Below are 20715 nucleotides of genomic sequence, written 5' to 3'. Positions count from 1 at the left end.
ATGATTGCTTTGCTCTGCAGATTTTTATTTTATGTACTCCCACCTGCCTATTTTTGCTTTTATTACCTGGGCTTTTGGTGTCATACCAAGAAAAATCTCATGAAGTTTTGTCCCATGTGTTCTTTGAGGTGTTTTACACTTTCAGATCTTATATTTAAGTTTTTAATCCATTTCGAGTTGATTTTTGTGTACTGTGTGAGATAAGGGTCCTACTTCATTATTTTGCTTGTGGATGACCAGTTTTCCCAGTACCATTTACAAAGCGACTATCCTTTCCCTATTGTGTATTCTTGGCATGTTTGTTGAAGATTAGCTGACCATATACGCATGGATTTATTTCTGGACTATTTTATTTCATCAGTCTATGTTTCTGTCTTTATGCCAGTTCCATACTGTTTTAATTACTGTGTGTTGTAATATACTTTGAAATCAGGAACTATGATGCCTCCAGCTTTGTTCTTTGTCAAGATTGTTTTGGCTATTTGCAGTCCTTTGTCATTCTATATGAATTTTGGAATTGCTTTTCTATTTCTGCAAAAAAAAAAAAATGACACTGGGATTTTGATAGGGGTTGCATTGTATCTGTAGATCTCTTTGGGTGGTATGTCCATTTAGCCTCTATTATAGAGTTGTCTTTCTCTTGCTGATTTGACAGAGCTCTACAAAGAGTATGTGCTAATATTATCTCAGTTTGTTCTTTGCTTATAAATACTGTTTCTATGGTTTTTATTCTCATTTTTTAATTTTTCTGAGACAGAGTCTCACTCTGTCATCCAGGCTGGAGTGCCATGGTGCAATCTCAGCTCACTGCAACCTCTGCCTCCTGTGTTCAACGATTCTTCTGCCTCAGGCTTCTGAGTGCCGGGACTACAAGTGCGTGCCACCACGCGCAGCTAATTTTTTGTATTTTTGGTAGAGATGGGGTGTCGCTACGTTGCCCAGGCTGGTCTTGAACTCCTGGCCTCAAACAATCCACCTGTCTTTGACTCCTAAAGTGTTGGGATTACAAGCATAAGCCACTACACACGGCCTGTTTCTAAGGTTTTTTAAAGCTTTTGTTGTTCTAATTATTAATCGTTTCTATTATACTAGTGTTCCTGGAAAGATCTTTTCTACTTAAGTCCATATTCTTAGTGTTTTAATTACTTTGTGTGTTTAAAACTAATTTATCTGGAATACTTTGGATATATATGAAAAAGATCTAGCTCCTGCTAAAAAGGTAGCCACTGTCTCAAGAAGATTTACTAAAGGATCCACTTCTCCCAACCCCAACACCAACTGGAAACAGCAAATGTATCCCATATCAAAAGAGCAACTGCTTTTTAAGTATAAGGGGAGAGTTACGATAATCATAAAACAACAGTGAAAAACAGCCTTCTCTCTGCTCTCACCAGAAGAAACCCTGGCACCCTTGGCATCACCTCATCAGCAGGCTTGCAGCTTGCAACTACTTCCTAGCACTTGGCCAAAGAAGGCAAGAAAGCCGCCCTGTTCTCCTGTGCTGTCTTTACTAAGTAACTGTGGAAGGAACAGTGCATTTTCTACCTTCCAAGGCAGACACCCTGGCACCTGAGACTGATGATCTTGTGTAAAACAAGCAGGGTGCTGGATAAATACAGCTCTGGTATCCCAATGGCTTTAATGTGTGGCAGAACCAAAGTAATAATAGTATGCTGTGGTATGTGTGACATCTTCCTTATCAACAGTAAGCCCAGATTTTTTTTAGAGTCAATGTCAACTAGAATCCTGTAGCATCATAACCTTTAAATAAATTGCAACGGTTAGACCCCAAGAGGTTGGTTCTTGACTTTACGTAGTCTCTCCTGCTTGCTTCACGGATTTAAAATAATTCAACTTCCTGGAAAAGAACTCTAAAAATAAGCCACTAGAATTATAAAAACAATGTAAAAGATCATCATCGTTACCGTTCCCAGCAGCTGAATCAACTATTATTTGAGAACCTTTTATAAAACAATTCTATGATGTCAAATTATTCCCTTTCTGGGAATCATTCCCCCAATATTCCCATGTTTCCAAATGAGAAATTTGAGACTTGGAGAGGCTTAGCAACTAGCCCAAGGTCAGGACACAAATAGAAAGTGGCAGGACCAAGGTTTAAACCAATATCCTGTGCCTTAAAAGTTTGTTCTCCTCCTGGTCTTCTACGTTGTCTTATGAGATAATGAAATTTCTTTAATTGATAAAGGTCAAGCTAAAACAATGACGTAACATTTTAAACTATTATGTTAGTCAAAAAAATTTAAAAATAATATCCAATGCTGACCAAGGTATGATGAAGCCAGCTGTCTTTTATGTCAACCACGGTATAAACTGACATGAAGCTTTTGGAAAACAATTTGGCTATTTGAGTGAAGTGACTGTAAACAGGTACATATTTTGATTTCCTGATACTACTTCTAAGAATCTATCACAAGAAATTTCCCCCAAAGTTGAAAGTGCTAATTGTACAGATGTTCAACATAGAATCATGTATGAATGTGATACAGAAGCACTAAAAATATTCAAAAGTAGTTAAATGTTACTGTATCTGCTAAATGTAAAAGTGATTACTATATATTAAATGACAAAGCAGGATATAAACTTATCTAAATTTCATTTAAAATCACAAATTTAAAAAAGCTAAAGGGTGATTCCTAAACTACATGCTAAACTTTTTGAAGTGTGGCAAACTGCTATAATTAAAAGTGACTATGTTACTAGAACTAAGGAATACGAAGTTGGTCAACTCAACTGTAATCTCCACCACTATTTACTGCTTTAAAATAAAAATACCTCAAAGCCATAGTAGAGCAATTAAAAATTTAACACTCAGAGGAACACGTCTATGTGTGGAGGCAATGTCTTCTATATCAGCTAAAATATGACTAATTTCCAGCAGAATATGAAAAAAGTCAAGGTGATCTGCAGTCACAGAATATCACAGTGGGGAGAAATCTAGAAATCTGCCCTTTCAGTTACATAGAAAACTATTATCAAAGAGGTTCAATGATCCATCCAAAGTCACTGACTGTCTGGACAACATTTTTCAGCATCAAAGTTGTCCTCCCAAAGTGAACACACTTTGTTGTGGTCCTCTGTCCACAAAGTAACTTCTCACTAGGCTCCTCATAATGCCAGGTTAGTCTGAAGTCATGATAATAACTAACCATCAAGAAGAAGAACCTGGGAAAGTCATGCTTATGGTTTTGGGAAAATACACAGGCGTACCACACAAACTAGATTAAATGCAATGTTGACCCCTTAGAATACATTCTATATACTCTACAGAGTCATATACAGATTCAATGTAACAGGAATAATTAGAATTAGTATTCGATTTATTATGTTCCTAAAATCTCACGTGACTTCATTACAGAGATTGACAAAAGCTGATCCTAAAATTCATACAGAAAATCAAGAGACCCAGAATAGCCATAACGATCTTGAAATAAAAGAAAAACGTTGAATGACTCACATCCTGATTTCAAAACTTACTAATCAAGACAGTGTAGTACTGGCAAAGGTAGACGTATACACGCAAATAACACAATTTAGAAACCAGAAATAAACTCTCACATTCTTAACCAATTATTTTTAACAAAGGTGCCAAGGCATATCGATGGGGGAAAGAATAATGTTTTCAACACCTGGATGTCCATGTGCGAAAAACAGTTAGACTTTCTACCTCATACCATATAAAAATATAACTCAAAATGAATCAGAAACCGAAATGTAACAGCTAGAATAGCAAAAAAAATCTTAAAAGAAAACACAGGCATAAATCTTCACAACCCTGGATGAGGCAACTGTTTCTGAGATACAATACCAAAAGCAGAAGCAACAAAAGAAAAAAAATTGATAAAACTGGACCTTGTCAAAATTTAAAACATTTGTGTTTCCAAGGACACTATCAAGAAAGTGAAAACACAGCCCAAGAACTGGGAGAAAATATTTGCAAATGATAACTCTGACAAGGGTCTAATATCAGACTATATAAGAACTCCTAAAATTCAATTAAAAAAATCCAGTTTAAAATTGGCAAATGATTTGAATAGAAACTTCTCCAAAGAAGATATACAAACGGCCAATAGCATGCAAAGCGGCACTCAATGTCACTGGTTGTCAGAACGCAAATTGAAACGAGACATCACTTCATACCCAGTAGGATAGCTGTTAACAAAAAAGACAGACAAAGCCAAGTGCTGACAAGGATGTGGAAAAACGGGATTCTTCCTACACTCTTGGTGAGGATATAAAATTGTCCAGCCACTTTGGAAAATAGCCTGGAGGTTTCTTAAAGTGTTAAACACAGAGCTACCATTTGAGCCAGTTTTCTGATTATGGTTAACTAAATTTTAAACAAAACCATTCCACAGAATATCAGCTATCTTTTTTCCCCAGATATTAGGATGTACCAGAAACTTGAAATAAAAGCCTAAATGTGCATAACATAGAATTTCTTCTGCATTTTTAGACTATAAAGGCTTTAGTAGCCATAGATATTCACACTGAGCATCCTGGGGATCTTTAGAACTTAGATCATTCTGCATGGCTGTCTTCCCAGCTTTAAGAGCCTACAAAAGGTTAAGAATTCTGTGATAATTCCCCCACACTTCCCTGCTTATTACGCTGAGGAAACTGAATACACCTGATGGGGCATCAAGGATATTTGTTATTCATGATGTAATGTTATCCATCCTATTTTCTTTGCACAAGAGGCTCAGAAATTTATACCTCCTGCCCAGGTTTCCCTCACATCACAGCCTTCAATCCCGGACCTCTCTTCTAGGACAAGCCAGCCCTCCTTCCTAGAACTTAGTGCATGTGTGATTCATGTTTATTTGAGCAGGTTTTTTGTTTGTTTGTTTGCTTTTACTATCCTGTTAGCTCCCCAGAGACAAGGCCCCTGCTCATTTTTCGCTCAGGACTGCATCCTTAACACCTGACACTCACAATGTATAAAGAAACTGTAGTCGACATTCTGTAACAGTACAGGCATACCTGGGAGATACAGATCACCCCATAAGACACATGTCATAATAAGGCAAATCACAAAAATTGTCTGGTTTCTCAGTGCATGTAAAACTTATATTTACACTACACTATAGTCTGCTAAGTGTGCAATAGCATTATGTCTAAAAAACAATATGCCTTAATTTAAAAATATTTCATTGCTAAAAAAAAAAATGCTGATGATCATCTGAGCTTTTAGTAAGCAGGAATTCTTTTGCTGGCGGAAGGTCTTGCCTCAGTGCTGATGGCTGCTGACTGACTGATTAGGGTGGTGGTTGCTGAAGGTTTGGGTGGCTATGGCAATTTAAAATAAGACAGCAATGAAGTTTGCAACATCAACTGACTCTTTCATGAAAGATTTCTCTGTAGCATGTGATGCTGTTTCATAGCATTTTACCTACAGCAGAACGTCTTTCACAATTGGAGCCAATCCTCTCAAACCCATCGCTGCTTTAAGTTTATGGAATATTCTGACTCCTTTGTCATTTCAACAATGTTCACAGCATCTTCATCAGGAGTAGATTCCATCTCAACAAGATACTTTATTTGCTCATTCATAAGAAGCAATTCCTCATTCTGCTCAAATTTCACCAGAGATCAACAGCAATGCAGTCACAGCTGTAGGCTTCACTTCTCATTCTAGTTCTCATCCTATTTCTACCACATCTGCAGTGACTTCCTCCACTGAAGCACTGAACCCCTCAAAGTCATCCATGAGGGTCAGGTCAACTTCTTTCAAACTCCTATTCAGTTGGTGCTTCGATCTCCTTCCATGAATCATGAATGTTCTTAATGGCATCTAGAAGAGCAAACCCTTTTCAGAAGGTTTTCAACTGACTTTGCCCAGTTCCATCAGAAGAATCGGTATCTACGGCAGTTACAGTCTTACACAATGTACTTCTTAAATAGTAAGACCTGAAAGTCAAAATTACTCCTTGATCCGTGGGCTGCAAAATGGCTGCTATGTTAGCAAGTGTGAAAAAATTCATCTTCCTGTACATCTCCATCAGAGTTCTTGGGTGAACAGGTGCATTGTCAGTCACAAGTAATATTTTGAAAGAAGTATCTTTCTGAGTTGTAGGTCTTAACAATGGGCTTAATATTCAGCAAACCAGGCTGTAAACAAATACGCTGTCATCCAGGCTTTGTTGTTTCATTTGTAGAGCACAGGCAGAGTAGATTTAGCATAATTCTTAACTGCCCTAGAATTTTCAGAATGGTAAGTCAGCATCGGCTTCAACTTAAAATTACCAGATGCATTCGCTTCTAATAAGACAGCTTGTCCTCTGAAGCCAGGCACTGACTTCTCCTGTCTACCTGTGCAAGTCTTAAACAGCATCTTCTTTCAATATGAAGCTGTTTCACCCACACTGAAAGTCTGTTGTTTTGTGTAGCCACCTTTATCAATGATCCCAGCTAGATCTTCTGAATAACTTGCTACTTCACCTTGTACTTTCATGTTATGAAGAGTTACTTTAAACCTCATGAACCAACCTCTACTAGCTTCCAACTTTTTTTCTGCAGCTTCCTCACCTCTCTCAGCCTTCAATTGAGGAGAGTTAGGGTCTCATCCTGGATTAGGCTTTGACTAAAGCGAAAGTTGCAGCTGGCTTAATCTTCTGGTCAGATCTCTCAAACTTTCTCTATGCCGGGAGTCTGTTTTGCTTTCTTATTTGTGGGTTCACTAGAGTAGCCCTTTTAATATTCTTCAAGAACTTTTCACTTACAACTTGGCTAACTGCTTGGCACAAAAGACCTGGCTTCTGGCCTATCTTGGCTTTCAATGTGCCCTCCTCATTAAACTTAATCATTTCTATCTTTCGATTTAAAGTGAGAGACATGCGACTTTTCTTTCACTTGAATATTTACAGGTCATTATAGGGTTATTAATTAGTTATTTTCAATATTATTGTGTCTCAGGGAAAAAGGAGGATCAAGGAGAGGGAAGGGGATGGAAGAGGGACCAGTCAATGGAGCAGTCGAAATGCACACGCATCAGCTGGGTTCGCTGTCTTACATGGGCATGGTCTGTGGTGTCCCGAAACAATCGCAATAGTAATATCAAAGATCACCGATCGCAGATCACCATAACAGATATAATAATAACGAAAAAGCTTGAAATAGTGTGAGAATTACCAAAATGTGACACACAGACATGAAGTGAGCAACTGCTGTTGGGAAAAATGATGCTGAAAGACTCGTGAAAAATACAGTATTGGCAAAGCTCAAGAAAATGAGCGATGCTTATACCTTCATTTCTTCTGATTTGGTGTTCTAATCTGCCAGGGATTCAGAAGCCACATAACTGTTTTATCACTGTACACAAAATAAGACAATGTAGGCAGTGTATGGGAGACCTTATCTATCTATCTAGAGAGATCAATCCATCTATATTTTTTTTTTTGAGACAGGCACTTACAGTGTCACCCAGGCTGGAGTGCAGTGGCATAATCTAGGTTCGCTGCAACCTCTGCCTCCCAGGTTCAAGCAATTATCCTGCCTCAGCCTCCTGAGTAGCTGGGACTCCAGGAGCGTACCACCACGTCTGGCTAATTTTTTTGTATTTTAAGTAGAGATGGGGTTTCACCACATTGGCCAGGCTGGTCTCGAACTCCTGACCTCAAGTGATCCACCCGCCTTGGCCTCCCAAAGTGCTGGGATTACAGGTGTGAGTCACTGCAACCAGTCTGTCTGCCTGTCCGTCCGTCCGTCCGTCCATCCATCCATCCATCCATCCATCCATCCATCCATCCATCCAAAGTACAGGAATCGCAGTGAAGATATTTTGTGAAACCTTTTATGGCTTCTTGAGAGACACAAAGTTTTAGATTCTCAGCTGTGGTTCAAATAGCGGAGGCTGCAGGCTGTCTTGGGAATGTAAGTCCAGTGAAAGTGTAAAAAAGAACATAAAAATATAGGCTGCTGAACTGGGAAAAGGTGCTAAAACCAAATCTTGAGACCACTTAGCAATTAAGGAATATCCAATTTCAAACTAGCATTTATCTTGGGAGAAGTACATTTTCCATCTCATTTAGACCACATTAACAAAATCAGTTTTTAACAGACGATAATTAACTGTTAGCAATAAAATGTCCTTTTACCATTCAGAACGCCAATCATGCTTACCGTATTTTAATGCTATGTGACCCATCATAAAAAGTCATGTTTATACCTCAAATTGGAAATTCTATTTATAAGCACCCCAGTAAAAAAATCACTGTAAATAGTTGTAGTAACATAACTTTACAAAAAGATTCTTTTTATCCCCATCCATAAAGTGGTCACTCACCTGCATTAAGAGCTGTAAATAAATTTTTTCTCGAAGGACCTAAGATATAAAAGAAACATGTAAAATATACACGTTTATTTGACATATCACACAAAAACAAACCATGCTGATAAGAATTATTTTCAAAAACAATCAATCTCTAAATTCCAGGTTCCAGGTGGGAAATATTAGTGAGATTCAACCAACTTTTATCAAGCGCATTTTAAATATAAGATGATATTCCACATAACATCCAAAGGTTTCAGAATGATATGCAAGTCGTCACCACAAATTAAATAGCATCAGTTTTAATATGAAAAGCCAGTGTTTTTTCAGTCAAGAACAGCTGAAGTTCAAGTTTTAACAGTGCTGAATTCACACACTGACTGTGCACATATGCTCTTCTGCTGCCAGGAGAGCAGAGGCCAGACTTGATGAAGGACAGTCACTCCTGTGTGCTTTCTGAATCTACCCGTTTCTATTCAGCTATGAAGAAAAATAGAAATATTACTGTATCCGTTTTCCTCCAAACTGATACAATATAAAATCAGGAGTGGTAATAGGTACCGAGCTGTAAGTCACGAAAACCTATGCACACTTCTACTTAACATGAAATAGTTGTTTCCAGCACATCATCATCTACAGATTAGTTACAACAGCTACCAGATTCTATCTGAAATTTTACACAGATGATCATCTCTTAAAATATGTGGCTGTTATCAAAGGAAAGAACTGATTCCCACTCAAGTAAAACCACTGCAACACAAGAACCTATCAATTCCATAGTGAGGCATTTTAGAATTCTGAGTCTCCTGTTCTACAAAGCTGTCTATGAAATCTCATCCTCTGAAAGTCATTTTAGTATCAAAGTTCCACGGCATTAACTTCGTTACTGCTGTGTGGATCATGGGGCTTTATCATCATCAATAAAAAACCACAGTTTTCCATCCTGATGTCAACCCAGCACGAGGTCATCTGGTGCCTCTGAAATTTGATTAAATCCCTAGACAGATGACAACCTGCTGCACACCAAAGAATTCAACCCACTCCTAAAATTCATGCCTATTTTCTCTTCAATTCAGTACAAAGAAAAGGTATTGACATACATTTACCAGCCTCAAGTTACCATATGATCCTTTAAACACACACAGAGACACACGTTAATGAGGATACTGTGACAGAGCAACACCTTTTAGAAAGTTCCTAATAGATGTTAACAATCCAAAGAGTTTCGGGCAGGTTAACCCAGTAATTCCTCCTTCTGGGACATTCAGAAGTAACCAGAATCTGAAACAATGAACTATGACTCATATTTCAAGAGTTTCATCTAAGTATTAATACACCCCAGTAAAAGTCAGAAGTTGTCCAGCATAAACTAAACCGGGCAACCACAGAATTTGGCAACAGTGGACTGTTGCACGGCCGTTTAAAGTGAAGAAGCTCTCATGATATACTAACTTAATAAAAAGCAAGATACAGAAGAGTGTATTCATTATTACCCCAGTTTTGCTGGAATAAAAACAAAACAACACACACATTCCGAGGAAAAAAGTCAGAAGGAAATGTGACAGCAATTGGTGGTTGACAGAATTAAGGAAGACTCTTTGTTTCTGTGTTTTCCAAATTCTCTCACATAAATGTGGGTCTCATTTTATAGGTCAAGTTTCTCATTCACAATTATTCTCTCAGGCTTCGGTTAAGCTTCAGTTCACTAAGCACACAGAAGGCTTTTTTTTTTTTTTTTTTTTTTTTTGAGATGGAGTCTCGCTCTGTCACCCAGGCTGGAGCGCAGTGGCGCGATTTCGGCTCACTGCAAGCTCCGCCTCCTGGGTTCAAGCAATTCTCGTGCCTCAGCCACCCGAGTAGCTGGGACTACAGGTACACACCACCATGCCCAGCTAATTTTGTATTTTTGGTAGAGATGGCGTTTTGCCATGTTGGCTCGGCTGGTCTCGAGCTCCTGACCTCAAGTGGTCCACCCATCTTGGCCTCTCAAAGTGCCGAGATTACAGGCATGAGTCACTGCGTGTGGCACAAAGAAGGCTCCTGATGTGCTTTGGGTCCACTGAGACAAAGTTGCATGAAAACATTGCACATTAAGTATATACCACATATTTTGTAAACCTGAAAATTACTTTTAATAGTCACAGCAAATACAGGGTGAGTGATATGAGAAGAAATAGAGATAAACAACATTTAGAGGAAGAACAGTGTGTTGGACCAAAGACATGAAGACACAAGTACAGTAATAAACACAAAACCTCTACCCTGATGAAAAGTCATCATGCATTTCTACTCCTTTCTATCTCACTCTTCTACGGCACTAGTTTAGAATTATTTAACTCTACAAGTTTTGTTATTTTGACCTTATACCTTTGTTCTGCCTGCTGATTTACATGTAGTGATTTTTAACTACAGAACCTACCAACTCTCAAAACAACGATTTCTTCAGTGTGAAAATGTATTATATCTCCTTTCTCAACACATTTTTAATCATTGTTAAATATACTATAAACCTGTCAAAATTTAACTTTCTACAAGCCAAAGACTTTAAGCGTCTTGCCCTCCCTCTTCTAACCACAGTGAGAACCATACCTTTTGGAGGAGTTTTCAGCAAGTGAACATGAGCCCTGGATACCAAAGGCTTCAAATAAAAGGCTCCTGAGGAACCATTTTGAAATGCTGGTTTTGGAGGTTTCTCCTCATATTTGATGACAGCGGCATTACCAGCTGTAACAAAACAGAAAAGGACACTTTATCCTATAAATACGGTTTCAAACTTCCACATTTATTCCTTTGTTCTTGAATCAACAAATGCTCAATAAGCACCTATGACATGCCAGTCATTACTGAACACTGGGAATACAGTGTGGATAACAGGTAGCTTGTGTCCTCAGGGATGCGAAATAAAGGCTGTAATCAGAGTGACCACGCATCCTGGTTAGCTGGGCACGGTCCAAGTTTATGCATCTTGTCTAGTTCAGCTTTCATTCCAGACAAAAGTTGGAAAAGAAATAATACAGCCATTCATGCCATGTAACAAGAATGCCCCAGGTGCAGCTAGAAAGAGCATCCATCTCCACGGGGACAAGAAAGAATTCACGCAGCCAGCTAGTTAATGACACAAGAACAGTAACATACAGACTCTTTGGTAGCTATAAGGATGAGATCTGGTTCAAATCCTCGCTGCTACAGCAAGGAGTTAAAACGCCAACTTCTGCCCTGAACAAAGGAAGTTTGTTCCAAAGCAAACTTCATGTTTTACTCCAAAGCAAAAGCAGAAAAGGGAATCTCACCTAAATAACAAAAACCGTCTTCTGTATTATGTGTAAAAATTTCCCCTCCACCAACCCAGACTGGATTTTTTACTGTTTCTCTTTTTTTTTTTTTGAAATGGAGTCTCACTCTGTCGCCCAGGCTGGAGTGCAGTGGCGTGATGTCAGCTCACTGCAAGCTCCACTTCCCGGGTTCACGCCATTCTCCTGCCTCAGCCTCCCGAGTAGCTGAGACTACAGGTGCCCGCCTCCACACCCGGCTTATTTTTTCTATTTTTAGTAGAGACGGGGTTTCACCGTGTTAGCCAGGATAGTCTCGATCTCCTGACCTCGTGATCCTCCCACCTCAGCCTCCCAAAGTGCCGGGATTACAGGCGTGAGCCACAGCGCCCAACCTGTTTCTTAATAATCATCAATATCCAATTCTAGGCACCCAATTGTATTCTACTATTCAACACTTATAAATTTCTTTATTACCAACTTTGATCCCTTTTCTCACTTTACTCATTTAGCAAAGGGTTAAGATAGCTACCTTGTTTACAAACACATTCTAAATGTGAGGACAGCTAGAAATTTTTCACTCGGCTAAACTATTCCAACTGCTACAACAGTGCTTATACACATCACATTCAAACTTTGTACAGGCATGCTATTATTTTCCCCTAATCCACACTCGGTCCCTGTACAATGAGCCATCTGTTAATTGTTCTTGTGCCCAAATAACATTCCTAATATTAGGTCAAATCGACACAGAGCCTTCCCTCCTGCTGAGAAAATTCTGTCAATTTCCTGTTCTTTTTTTCCAATTCTCACCTCCTCGAGAACCTAGAGATTTGGCTTTTCGAAAGTTGACAGGAAGCCAAATGGGAGTGACAGTATTAAAGATACTGCTATTATAACATTCAACAGAATCCTTTTTAGATGTTCATATAAAATGGATATTGGGTTTCAATGAGCATTTTAGCTTTTGTGAATCAAATCCAACAAAGAAAACGAGAGTCTTAACCAAGGAATTGTAACAATCTGGATTTTAGTCTTACTTTTCTTGAAGCTATATTTGATTATATTCAGCAACAAATAAGTCACTTATTCATATTTTAAAAAATTAAACTGAGTTCAATTTACAAACCTAATATGAAATTGTGTGATTCTAAATTCTTGCTTTTCCTTTCTAAACTTTAGACACAAAGGCTCACGGTTCACAAAGAGATCAGTAAAAAGATTTTCACTAAAGTAAAGGACACGTTCCTCATGAGGAATGATACTCCTGTCCCTTGGCTGTCACACGTAGAATAGGAGGTGGTGTGCTGGAAATCAGCTGTCTCACTGCCACTTTTCAGACTCAATACGACACTAGATCCACCTGGCACCAACTTCGTAACACACAACATGAAGTCGGAATCTATACTGCAAGGATAAAATGTCTGCATGTGACTCAGGTACAAACATACACGCATTTATGTTTTACACATATTTACATGAAAGCTATATATACAAAATATATATTCATATACTCTATGATCAACGATCGTACATGCTTTCTGCCTTACTAATGGCAGGCACAAACTGTACTGAGCTGAATATAATTTTATGACTGACACTTAATATCTTTCTTTCAATCTCTACTCACTGTACTCTAGGCTGGCCCACTGCTTTCTAGTAAACCCCAACATGAGGCATAATGCTCTTCAAATATTTCCCCGGCCCTCTATTTCTGATCCTAACATGGCAACTGACTGGGTATCCTGATGCTATCTAAATTTTCCCTCAGCCAGAGTCATTATATCCAAACAATAAAGTCCTCAGCGGCAACAGTTCCAATATAAGAGATGCATAATAGTTTCGAGCAATGGAACAGGATGTAAAATACCCAAGTTCTGGTGCTGACTTGGCCACTGCCTAGCTGTGCTGAATCACCTATCTATGAATAAGAAGGGTCTGAATATCGGGTATGGGAATAGACAGCACATTCACTTTCACAGGGGCCCTACTAACTGACTGTGGTATTCAGTCCCACTGAGGCTGGAAGCATCCTCAGAATCATCCTAAAGACAGTGTTCTAGAGAGCCATGGACACTAAACACTGCTGGCTTGAAGAGACAATACATAAAATTTTCCATGTGGCCACACACTTCTCAACCTGATCTAGTATGTAGTTTAAAACTGCCCCTTTGTCATCTTTGGTCCCAACTGTCTCAATTATGCCAGAATAATAGATTCTCTGGAATCCTATCTTCATTTCTCCCATGGCCAAAGTGTGTTTCAAGTGAAATAAAGGAGCTGGTGAGACTAAAAGGAAAAATGAAGGGATATTCTCAGAAAAGCCCAAGCAGAAGAAATGATTTTCCTATTAGAAAAGTGCTTCTCGGCCGGGCACGGTGGCTCGCGCCTGTAATCCCAGCACTTTGGGAGGCCGAGGTGGGTGGATCACGAGGTCAGGAGATCAAACCATCCCAATTAACAAGGTGAAACCCAGTCTCTACTAAAAATACAAAAAAATTAGCCAGGCGCGGTGGTGGGCACCTATAGTCCCAGCTACTCGGGAGGCTGAGGCAGGAGAATGGCGTGAACCCGGGAGGTGGAGCTTGCAGTGAGCTGAGATCGCACCACTATACTCCAGCCTGGGTGACAGAGCAAGACTCCGTCTCAAAAAAAAAAAAAAAAAAAAGAAAAGAAAAAAGAAAAAGAAAAGGGCTTTTCAGGCTTGGCACAGTGGCTCACAACTGCAATCCTAGCACTTTAGGAGGCCAAAGTGGGCAGGTCACTTGAGGCCAGGAGTTCAAGACCAGCCTGGCCAATATGGCAAAACCCTGTCTCTACTGAAAACACAAATATTAGCTGGACATGGTGGCAGGTGCCTGTAATCCCAGCTACTCAGGAGGCTGAGGTGGGAGAACTGCTTGAACCCAGGAGGCAGAGGTTGCAGTGAGCCAAGATTGCGCCACTGCACTCCAGCCTGGGTGATAGAGTGAGACTCCATCTCAAAAAAAAAAAAAACGGCTTCTCATTGTTCCAGACTTTTATCTGCAAACTACCATTCATACTACATTCTAACATCTAGTGAAAATTCGCTTTTATTACATTATGTATATACACACAGAGCCAACATTCTGTTCATTTCTTGAATTTTATGTGAATCAGTTTAACACTCCCCACTGTGCCAGATCATCTGCCCACCTGGCTTAAAATCCAAGTACTACTGAAATCTAAGCTCTTGAATTTCAAAAGCAAAATCACTCAACTATATCATAACAAGAACGTCTCACATATACCCTAGAAAAACATGAACAGAGAAAGAATGAGAACAAAGTTAACAGTGGTTTGGATAGTATTTCCTTCTTCAATAGTCCATTCAGAAGTGTGCAAGTACTAACATGTTTTGTGATGTAGAGCCTAATGAATCGACTGCCTGTTCCTCATCTTAGCCTCACCCATGACAGACATCACTAGTTGAACACAAAACTTTCCCTCTGAACCTGGAGGCACCCTGAGAAACCACTGACACTATCCTACAGGCGAATTCTTATCCACTAACTGGTGTTGGCCACTAACCAGTGTTGGCAGGTGAGACAATATTCTCTTGCCATTCCTGTCGTGAGAGAAGAAAAAAAAAAAACAAAAAAACTAAGGGTAAATAAGCCCCACCCTATTCTTTATCAGCTTATTCACTTGAACAACTCAAAACACGGTCCTGCCAAACAGTGAGGCCCTGTTTTATTGCAGTGAAAAGGGTCAGAGATATTTATTGCTGCAAGGACTTTGAAGATGACCCAGTCCTCCCTTGTCATTGATCAGAGGAGAGTATGGAGGCCGGAGGCTAAGAGAAGAGAAAGATTGTCCAACTTAACATGAGTTAGTAGGAAAACTAAGGTGGGACCGGGCGTGGTGGGTGGCACATGCCTGTAATCCCAGCGCTTTGGGAGGCAGATGCAGGCATATCACTTGTGGTTAGGAGTTCGAGACCATCCTGGCCAACATGGTGAAACCCCATCTCTACTAAAAATACAAAAATTAGCCGGGCATGGGAGTGCATGCCTATAATCCCAGCTAATTGGGAGGTTCAGGCAGGAGAACTGCTTGAACCCGGGAGGCAGAGGTTGCAGTGAGCTGAGATCACACCACTGCACTCCAGCCTGGGCGACAAGAGCAAAACTCCATTTAAAACAAACAAACAAACTAAGGTGGGCCCAAGGTTAGTGCCCTTTTCTACATGTCACACCCCTCTCAGCCAGGGCTGGCAGTGAAGGTGAAGGGAAAGAACACTCCATTTCTTTTATTCAGTCTCCTTCTGTTCCTTGCATTTCCAGGAGAATGCAAATAGCTTTGGTCTGCACCTCTTACATTTCCCCTACCATCTGGCTCTCAAATATAAACATGGTTTTGTGGCCAAAGTGGAAGAGGAAGTAATGTCTTTGAAACTTATTTTCCTGCTAACATGGCAAAATTATACACTCTCCCAAGAGCCCCTTCTAAATTGCACAACAGTCCCCAAACCTTCAACTCTGTTCATGACAAACAATATATCATTTATTTTTATCCAGTGACTTTAATGATCTTAAAAACTGGATGTTAGGTATCTGAGCACGAAACAGCTTATAATCTTTAGCTTCTATAAATGAGTACATTTGGTATAAACACCATTGTGAAATGTTTTTACACTAATATCCAAAAGGATCAAGATCATAACTTTGAAATTTTCTACACTTAAAAGAACACACACAAAGAACCTGCTAAAATTCCCAAATAAGAAAAACGTACTGTCTTACGTATTTTGATTCGGTCGTTTAAAAAACTTAGTAACGTTATTTCTATAGGATCCCAAAGTTCCGAGAACCCAATGCTAATTTTACAACAGCACTATATTGTATCAGAAGTTCTTAAATGATGCCACTAACAATATCACATCACAAAGAAACAAGCAGACAAAGCAAGAAACCACTATTCGTGAAAGGGATTCAGATACTTAAGCCAGTATAAATCAGAACACCGATCAAAAGAGAAAGTTAATTCTTCACATGACCATCCATTATCAGAAGCAGGAAATTTTCAGCGCAAAATGATTTTTTCATGTTTTGAGGTAGCCTTTAAATGTATACATGTTTAATACTTTCAGTTACAACTCAGGAAAACAATCAAAGATATGATGTTTCCATTTTAATTTCAGAAAAGTGTTTTTCTACACTTGCACAACTACCAGCTACATACACACAAAAACTAGTTATTTAATAAGAAACTAAACCATCAAAAAGTCTTTGATAATAGGATAATTTCATGTGCCAGAGCATGAACGATACTGCCGAATTATATCAAGAGTGCCAAAACCCATAAAAGAGACAATAAAATTGGTCCTACATAGAAGCATTCACATCTTAAATATACATTCAAAATGCCCCCCAAATACTACAATTACCATAAATTGCAAGTTACAAAAATAACAGTCAAGAGATCCTAAATCCATTTATTGAATAAAAATTTAAGCATGCTTACGAAGAAAAGAAACCAGAAATCGTCAACCTACTTTTTTTCCCAGTAAACGTGGCTAACAAAGGAATTACACAAAGGCTGTACGATCCCACGAGCAGCAGAGTCAATAAGGTAGCATCATAGTGCCTCTCTGAACCAGGCGGTGGGGTGAGGGTAGAATTGATAAAGATTTTGGAAGAAATATCAGTTTCTGTACAACTGCGAAATCCTCCTGGTACAGTCATTTAAAAGGATCAAAGCAAGCTTAAGCAGGAAACACTGCAGCCATGCTCCCTCTCATATCCCTCATGCTTGCTCTTAGTGAATTCGAATGGAGGAAAAAAAAAAAAATGTGTAAGCTCCAAGGCACTACACAAAACAGATTAAACCAGCTAGCAAATCAAACTAAGAAAGAGACTCATTGATCTGAATGCTTAATCCGCCAACAGGAACACATCGCCACTAGACAGGCTCTGTGGGTGTATGGTAAACCCCTTTGTTAAAAGACAAAAAGGAATGGACAAAAGCATTTTACAACCTCCTTAGGAGCATCAGACATGGTACTGAAATGGTGGCCAAGTCAATGTGGATGTCGACGGAAAACGCGGCGCTATGGCACTGCAGATTGTGTCTGTTTCAAGTGCCACAAATTCTGTTGCCACAACAGTTTTTCTAGAGCATGCCGGTGATTCTGTTTTGGCAGTTTGTTTTTAAAATTGCTTTGCAAGACAAAGAGAGCTTAAAATAATACATGTGTGAATTACCTTTTCAAATTCAGAGTTCTCTCTTACATGCAAGCCTGATTTTGTGCCACAACTTCAAAATTCAAACAATAAAGCTGATAATAATCCTGTTTAATTTCAAGTCACATATCCCAGTATTTCTGAAGGGACAGGGTATGCAGCTACTTACTCTGAGTCCAGCTACTGCTGCTAGGTGACCCATCGGAAATATGCTCATTAATTCAATGCCTTCTCTACAAAAAATGCTTTCTCAATTCCCTCACATACCTGCTGCGTGATTTTGGACCAGTGACAGTATCTCTGAGCCTCAATCCCCTCACATATAAAAATCAGGATAACAGTAGAAGGCACTTGAGAGGAAAAGATAAAAGCAAATATGGACATCCTAAAACACTGCTCCACACCCAGAGGAACCTTGTGAGTGAGCATTATTACACTTTGTCCCCATCTCCTCACCCAAAAGAAGAAACTGATCTGTCAAACTGGGGAGATCAAATTGCTGCTCCTCTCCATACCCTTGTGTCTGGTTTTATTAGTATTCTCATCATCCATGAAAAATACCTTCTTTTTCTCCTCCACTATTTTTTTTAGAATAAGGGCCATTTCTTTTACATCCTATGTCCCTCACTGCACCTATCATGGTGTCTGTGCACAGCAGGCACTTCAACATTAAATTTATGAATTATTTCGTGGGGAAGTATAAAAAAGGAAATGAGAAAATAAGAACCAAGCCCAAATACATCTTTGGAATGAAAGAGGTATCTCAGTAAGTTCACTCATTTATACACAGAAAATAGAACTCAGGTTAACTGAAAACTTTAACAAAAGTCTCCTGAGTTTAAAATTTTTAGAATGAGGATTCAAGTTATATTAGTCATATTACACAAAATCTAGCATCCAAAGATACCACAAGAGATAGTCTTTTGCAAAGTAAATGAAACTATAGCAATCTTTTTCCTGATTCCAGTTAGATTCCAAATCCCCTGAGTTGCTACTCTTAACCCTCCAAAACACCATTACTTCAGATGATGCACTTTAGAATCCTTCATGCAAAAATATACTTTAACACACAATTATTTCAAGAGAGTTTTTCAAAGAATTTGTTTTTTTTTCTGCCAAACTTTCAGAGCAACTCCAAGGAAGCAGTATGCATATTTTTCCTGAAACCCTAGAAACAAAAATTCTAATTATACGCAGAGCATTCGCTTTTCTTGCAATGACTGTTTCCACAACCCCCGAAGTGTGATATAAAGTTGACTTACAATTGTTGCTGTAAGTGCTCAGCTCACTGTGGGTGCTGGCTATTGAGGGGGTGCTTCCTGTCCTCCGCAGCGCAGAACTTTTCAAAGATGCTTTGGATTTAGGAAGTGGTCTAGACAAATTCACCCATGACGACTGTGCAGTTTTCAAGGATGCAGGTTTTCCTTGGGGTTTAAAACAAACAACAAAAAAAAGTTTCCACTGCTATTCATCCTGAAAGCCGGCACTTTTTAAGCCTGTAAACTCAAACTTCTGCACTAACAACAAAGTCAAAACACAAAATGAATATTCACGATCATGTAACTTCAGACGAAAGATGAAAGCTTCATGCAGACGTGTTTATTTTTGATCATTTAGAGGCAGGAGAGCAGAAATGATGAGGCAATTAGGATATGAGAAGTGTGGCAGTAACCCTGTCTCCTAAAGTAATTAACTCACACATGTTCTCTGAAGGAGAAGATCAATCAGAAGAATCGTGAGAAAGCAGATTTTGGCAAAACTGAAATCAAAGAATAAACAAACTGATATGACCTCCCACACTGTTGACTAAAAAAAAAAAAAAATTCCATTAGCACAATAGGCTATCATATAAGAAATAAATAAGTGGAAAATTTTAAAATCACCCAAGCAGAAAGAAAAATGCAACTTGATAAGAAAAAAACTTCATTTGAAAAATGCCTACTGTTCTAACACCAGGTGGTGCTATACTATTAAGATTCTTTTTTTTACTCTCACCTTTTCTTCTTTATTCTCCACAGTTTATTTATTCTCACCCGCAGTCCTGTCTTCCTTCTGAATCTCAAGGCTACTCGTGTTTTAAAGTACTTATTGAGTACTTTAAGTTTTCATCTTGGACCGACATGGTCCTGTTTATGCTGATTATAGCGCCATTGTTTTATTATTTTTTTTTTTAATCTCACTTTGTTGCCCAGGCTGGTCTCAAACTTCTGGCCTTAAGCAGTTCTCCTGCCTCAGCCTCCCAAACTGCTGGAATTACATGTGCAATCCACCCCACCCAGCCATACAGCCCTATTTTTAATTTTTTTTTTCTAGCTTCAAACCATTGAAATCATCTTTTCTTCCACAGATCCCCGTATATTCTAGCACTGTCTCCCAGTGCGACCAGTACCACCTAACAGAAGTTGAAAAGGACCTTTGACGAAAATGATATTGTTGCGTATCACTAAGGATCCCGTAAGTGAGTCAGGTAATGCTGCCAGAAAGTCATGCCCATTGCTTTGTTCCAGCGATTTCGCTCATAAAAACCTCATCCTAATGGAGAAAAAGATGCTGAAGCTCCTCAGGCCTGGCATGTGAAGTGACCGCATTAAGCTCCCATTTCAGCTCCAGCCTCACTCTTGTATTGCTCTTCAACATCCACGTGTGCTCTGCTCCAATCAACCTAGCTTTCTCTCTGACACCAGGGCACACCGTGTGCTATTCTATTAATATTCCAACAGGCGCATCATTTCTTTTCAAAGAGCTCTTCTTCCTCCTCTTTTTGAATACTTATTTAACCCTTTATATCACTGTCTAAACTGTACTAGACTACTAAAATCCTGTCCTTCCATCCCTCCCAACTCCATCGTGTTAATCTCCTGAATGTGAAAATGAAGGTCATGACCCAATCTAAAATTTGGGATTCTCCACTATGCACAGCATGTGGCCCAGGACAGCTTTGAATGCTGACCCG

At 39.2% G+C, this 20715-nt stretch overlaps 1 protein-coding gene across 11 annotated transcripts in view; it reads right to left on the bottom strand.

The window, feature by feature from the left end:
• LOC105463733 (microtubule associated scaffold protein 1) overlaps positions 1–20715 on the bottom strand; it is a 166469-nt gene that overhangs the window by 60930 nt on the left and 84824 nt on the right. For 8 of the 11 annotated variants that reach the window (XM_071068583.1, XM_011710988.3, XM_011710987.3 and 5 more), the window contains exons 4-6: positions 19025–19186; positions 10877–11011; positions 8303–8341 (exon numbers count right to left, since the gene is read on the bottom strand). In XM_071068583.1, coding sequence (XP_070924684.1) covers positions 8303–8341; positions 10877–11011; positions 19025–19186 — 336 coding nt within the window. Of the gene's footprint in view, positions 1–8302; positions 8342–10876; positions 11012–17074; positions 17354–19024; positions 19187–20715 lie in introns of those variants that run through there. The other 3 variants (XM_011710992.3, XM_011710990.3, XM_011710991.3) reach the window with 3 other exon arrangements.

Source organism: Macaca nemestrina, chromosome 8 (genome assembly GCF_043159975.1).
Source record: "Macaca nemestrina isolate mMacNem1 chromosome 8, mMacNem.hap1, whole genome shotgun sequence".
Classification (NCBI taxonomy): Eukaryota; Metazoa; Chordata; class Mammalia; order Primates; family Cercopithecidae; genus Macaca; species Macaca nemestrina.
Note: the sequence above shows the minus strand (reverse complement) of the source record. Positions and strands in the feature narration are given on the sequence as shown.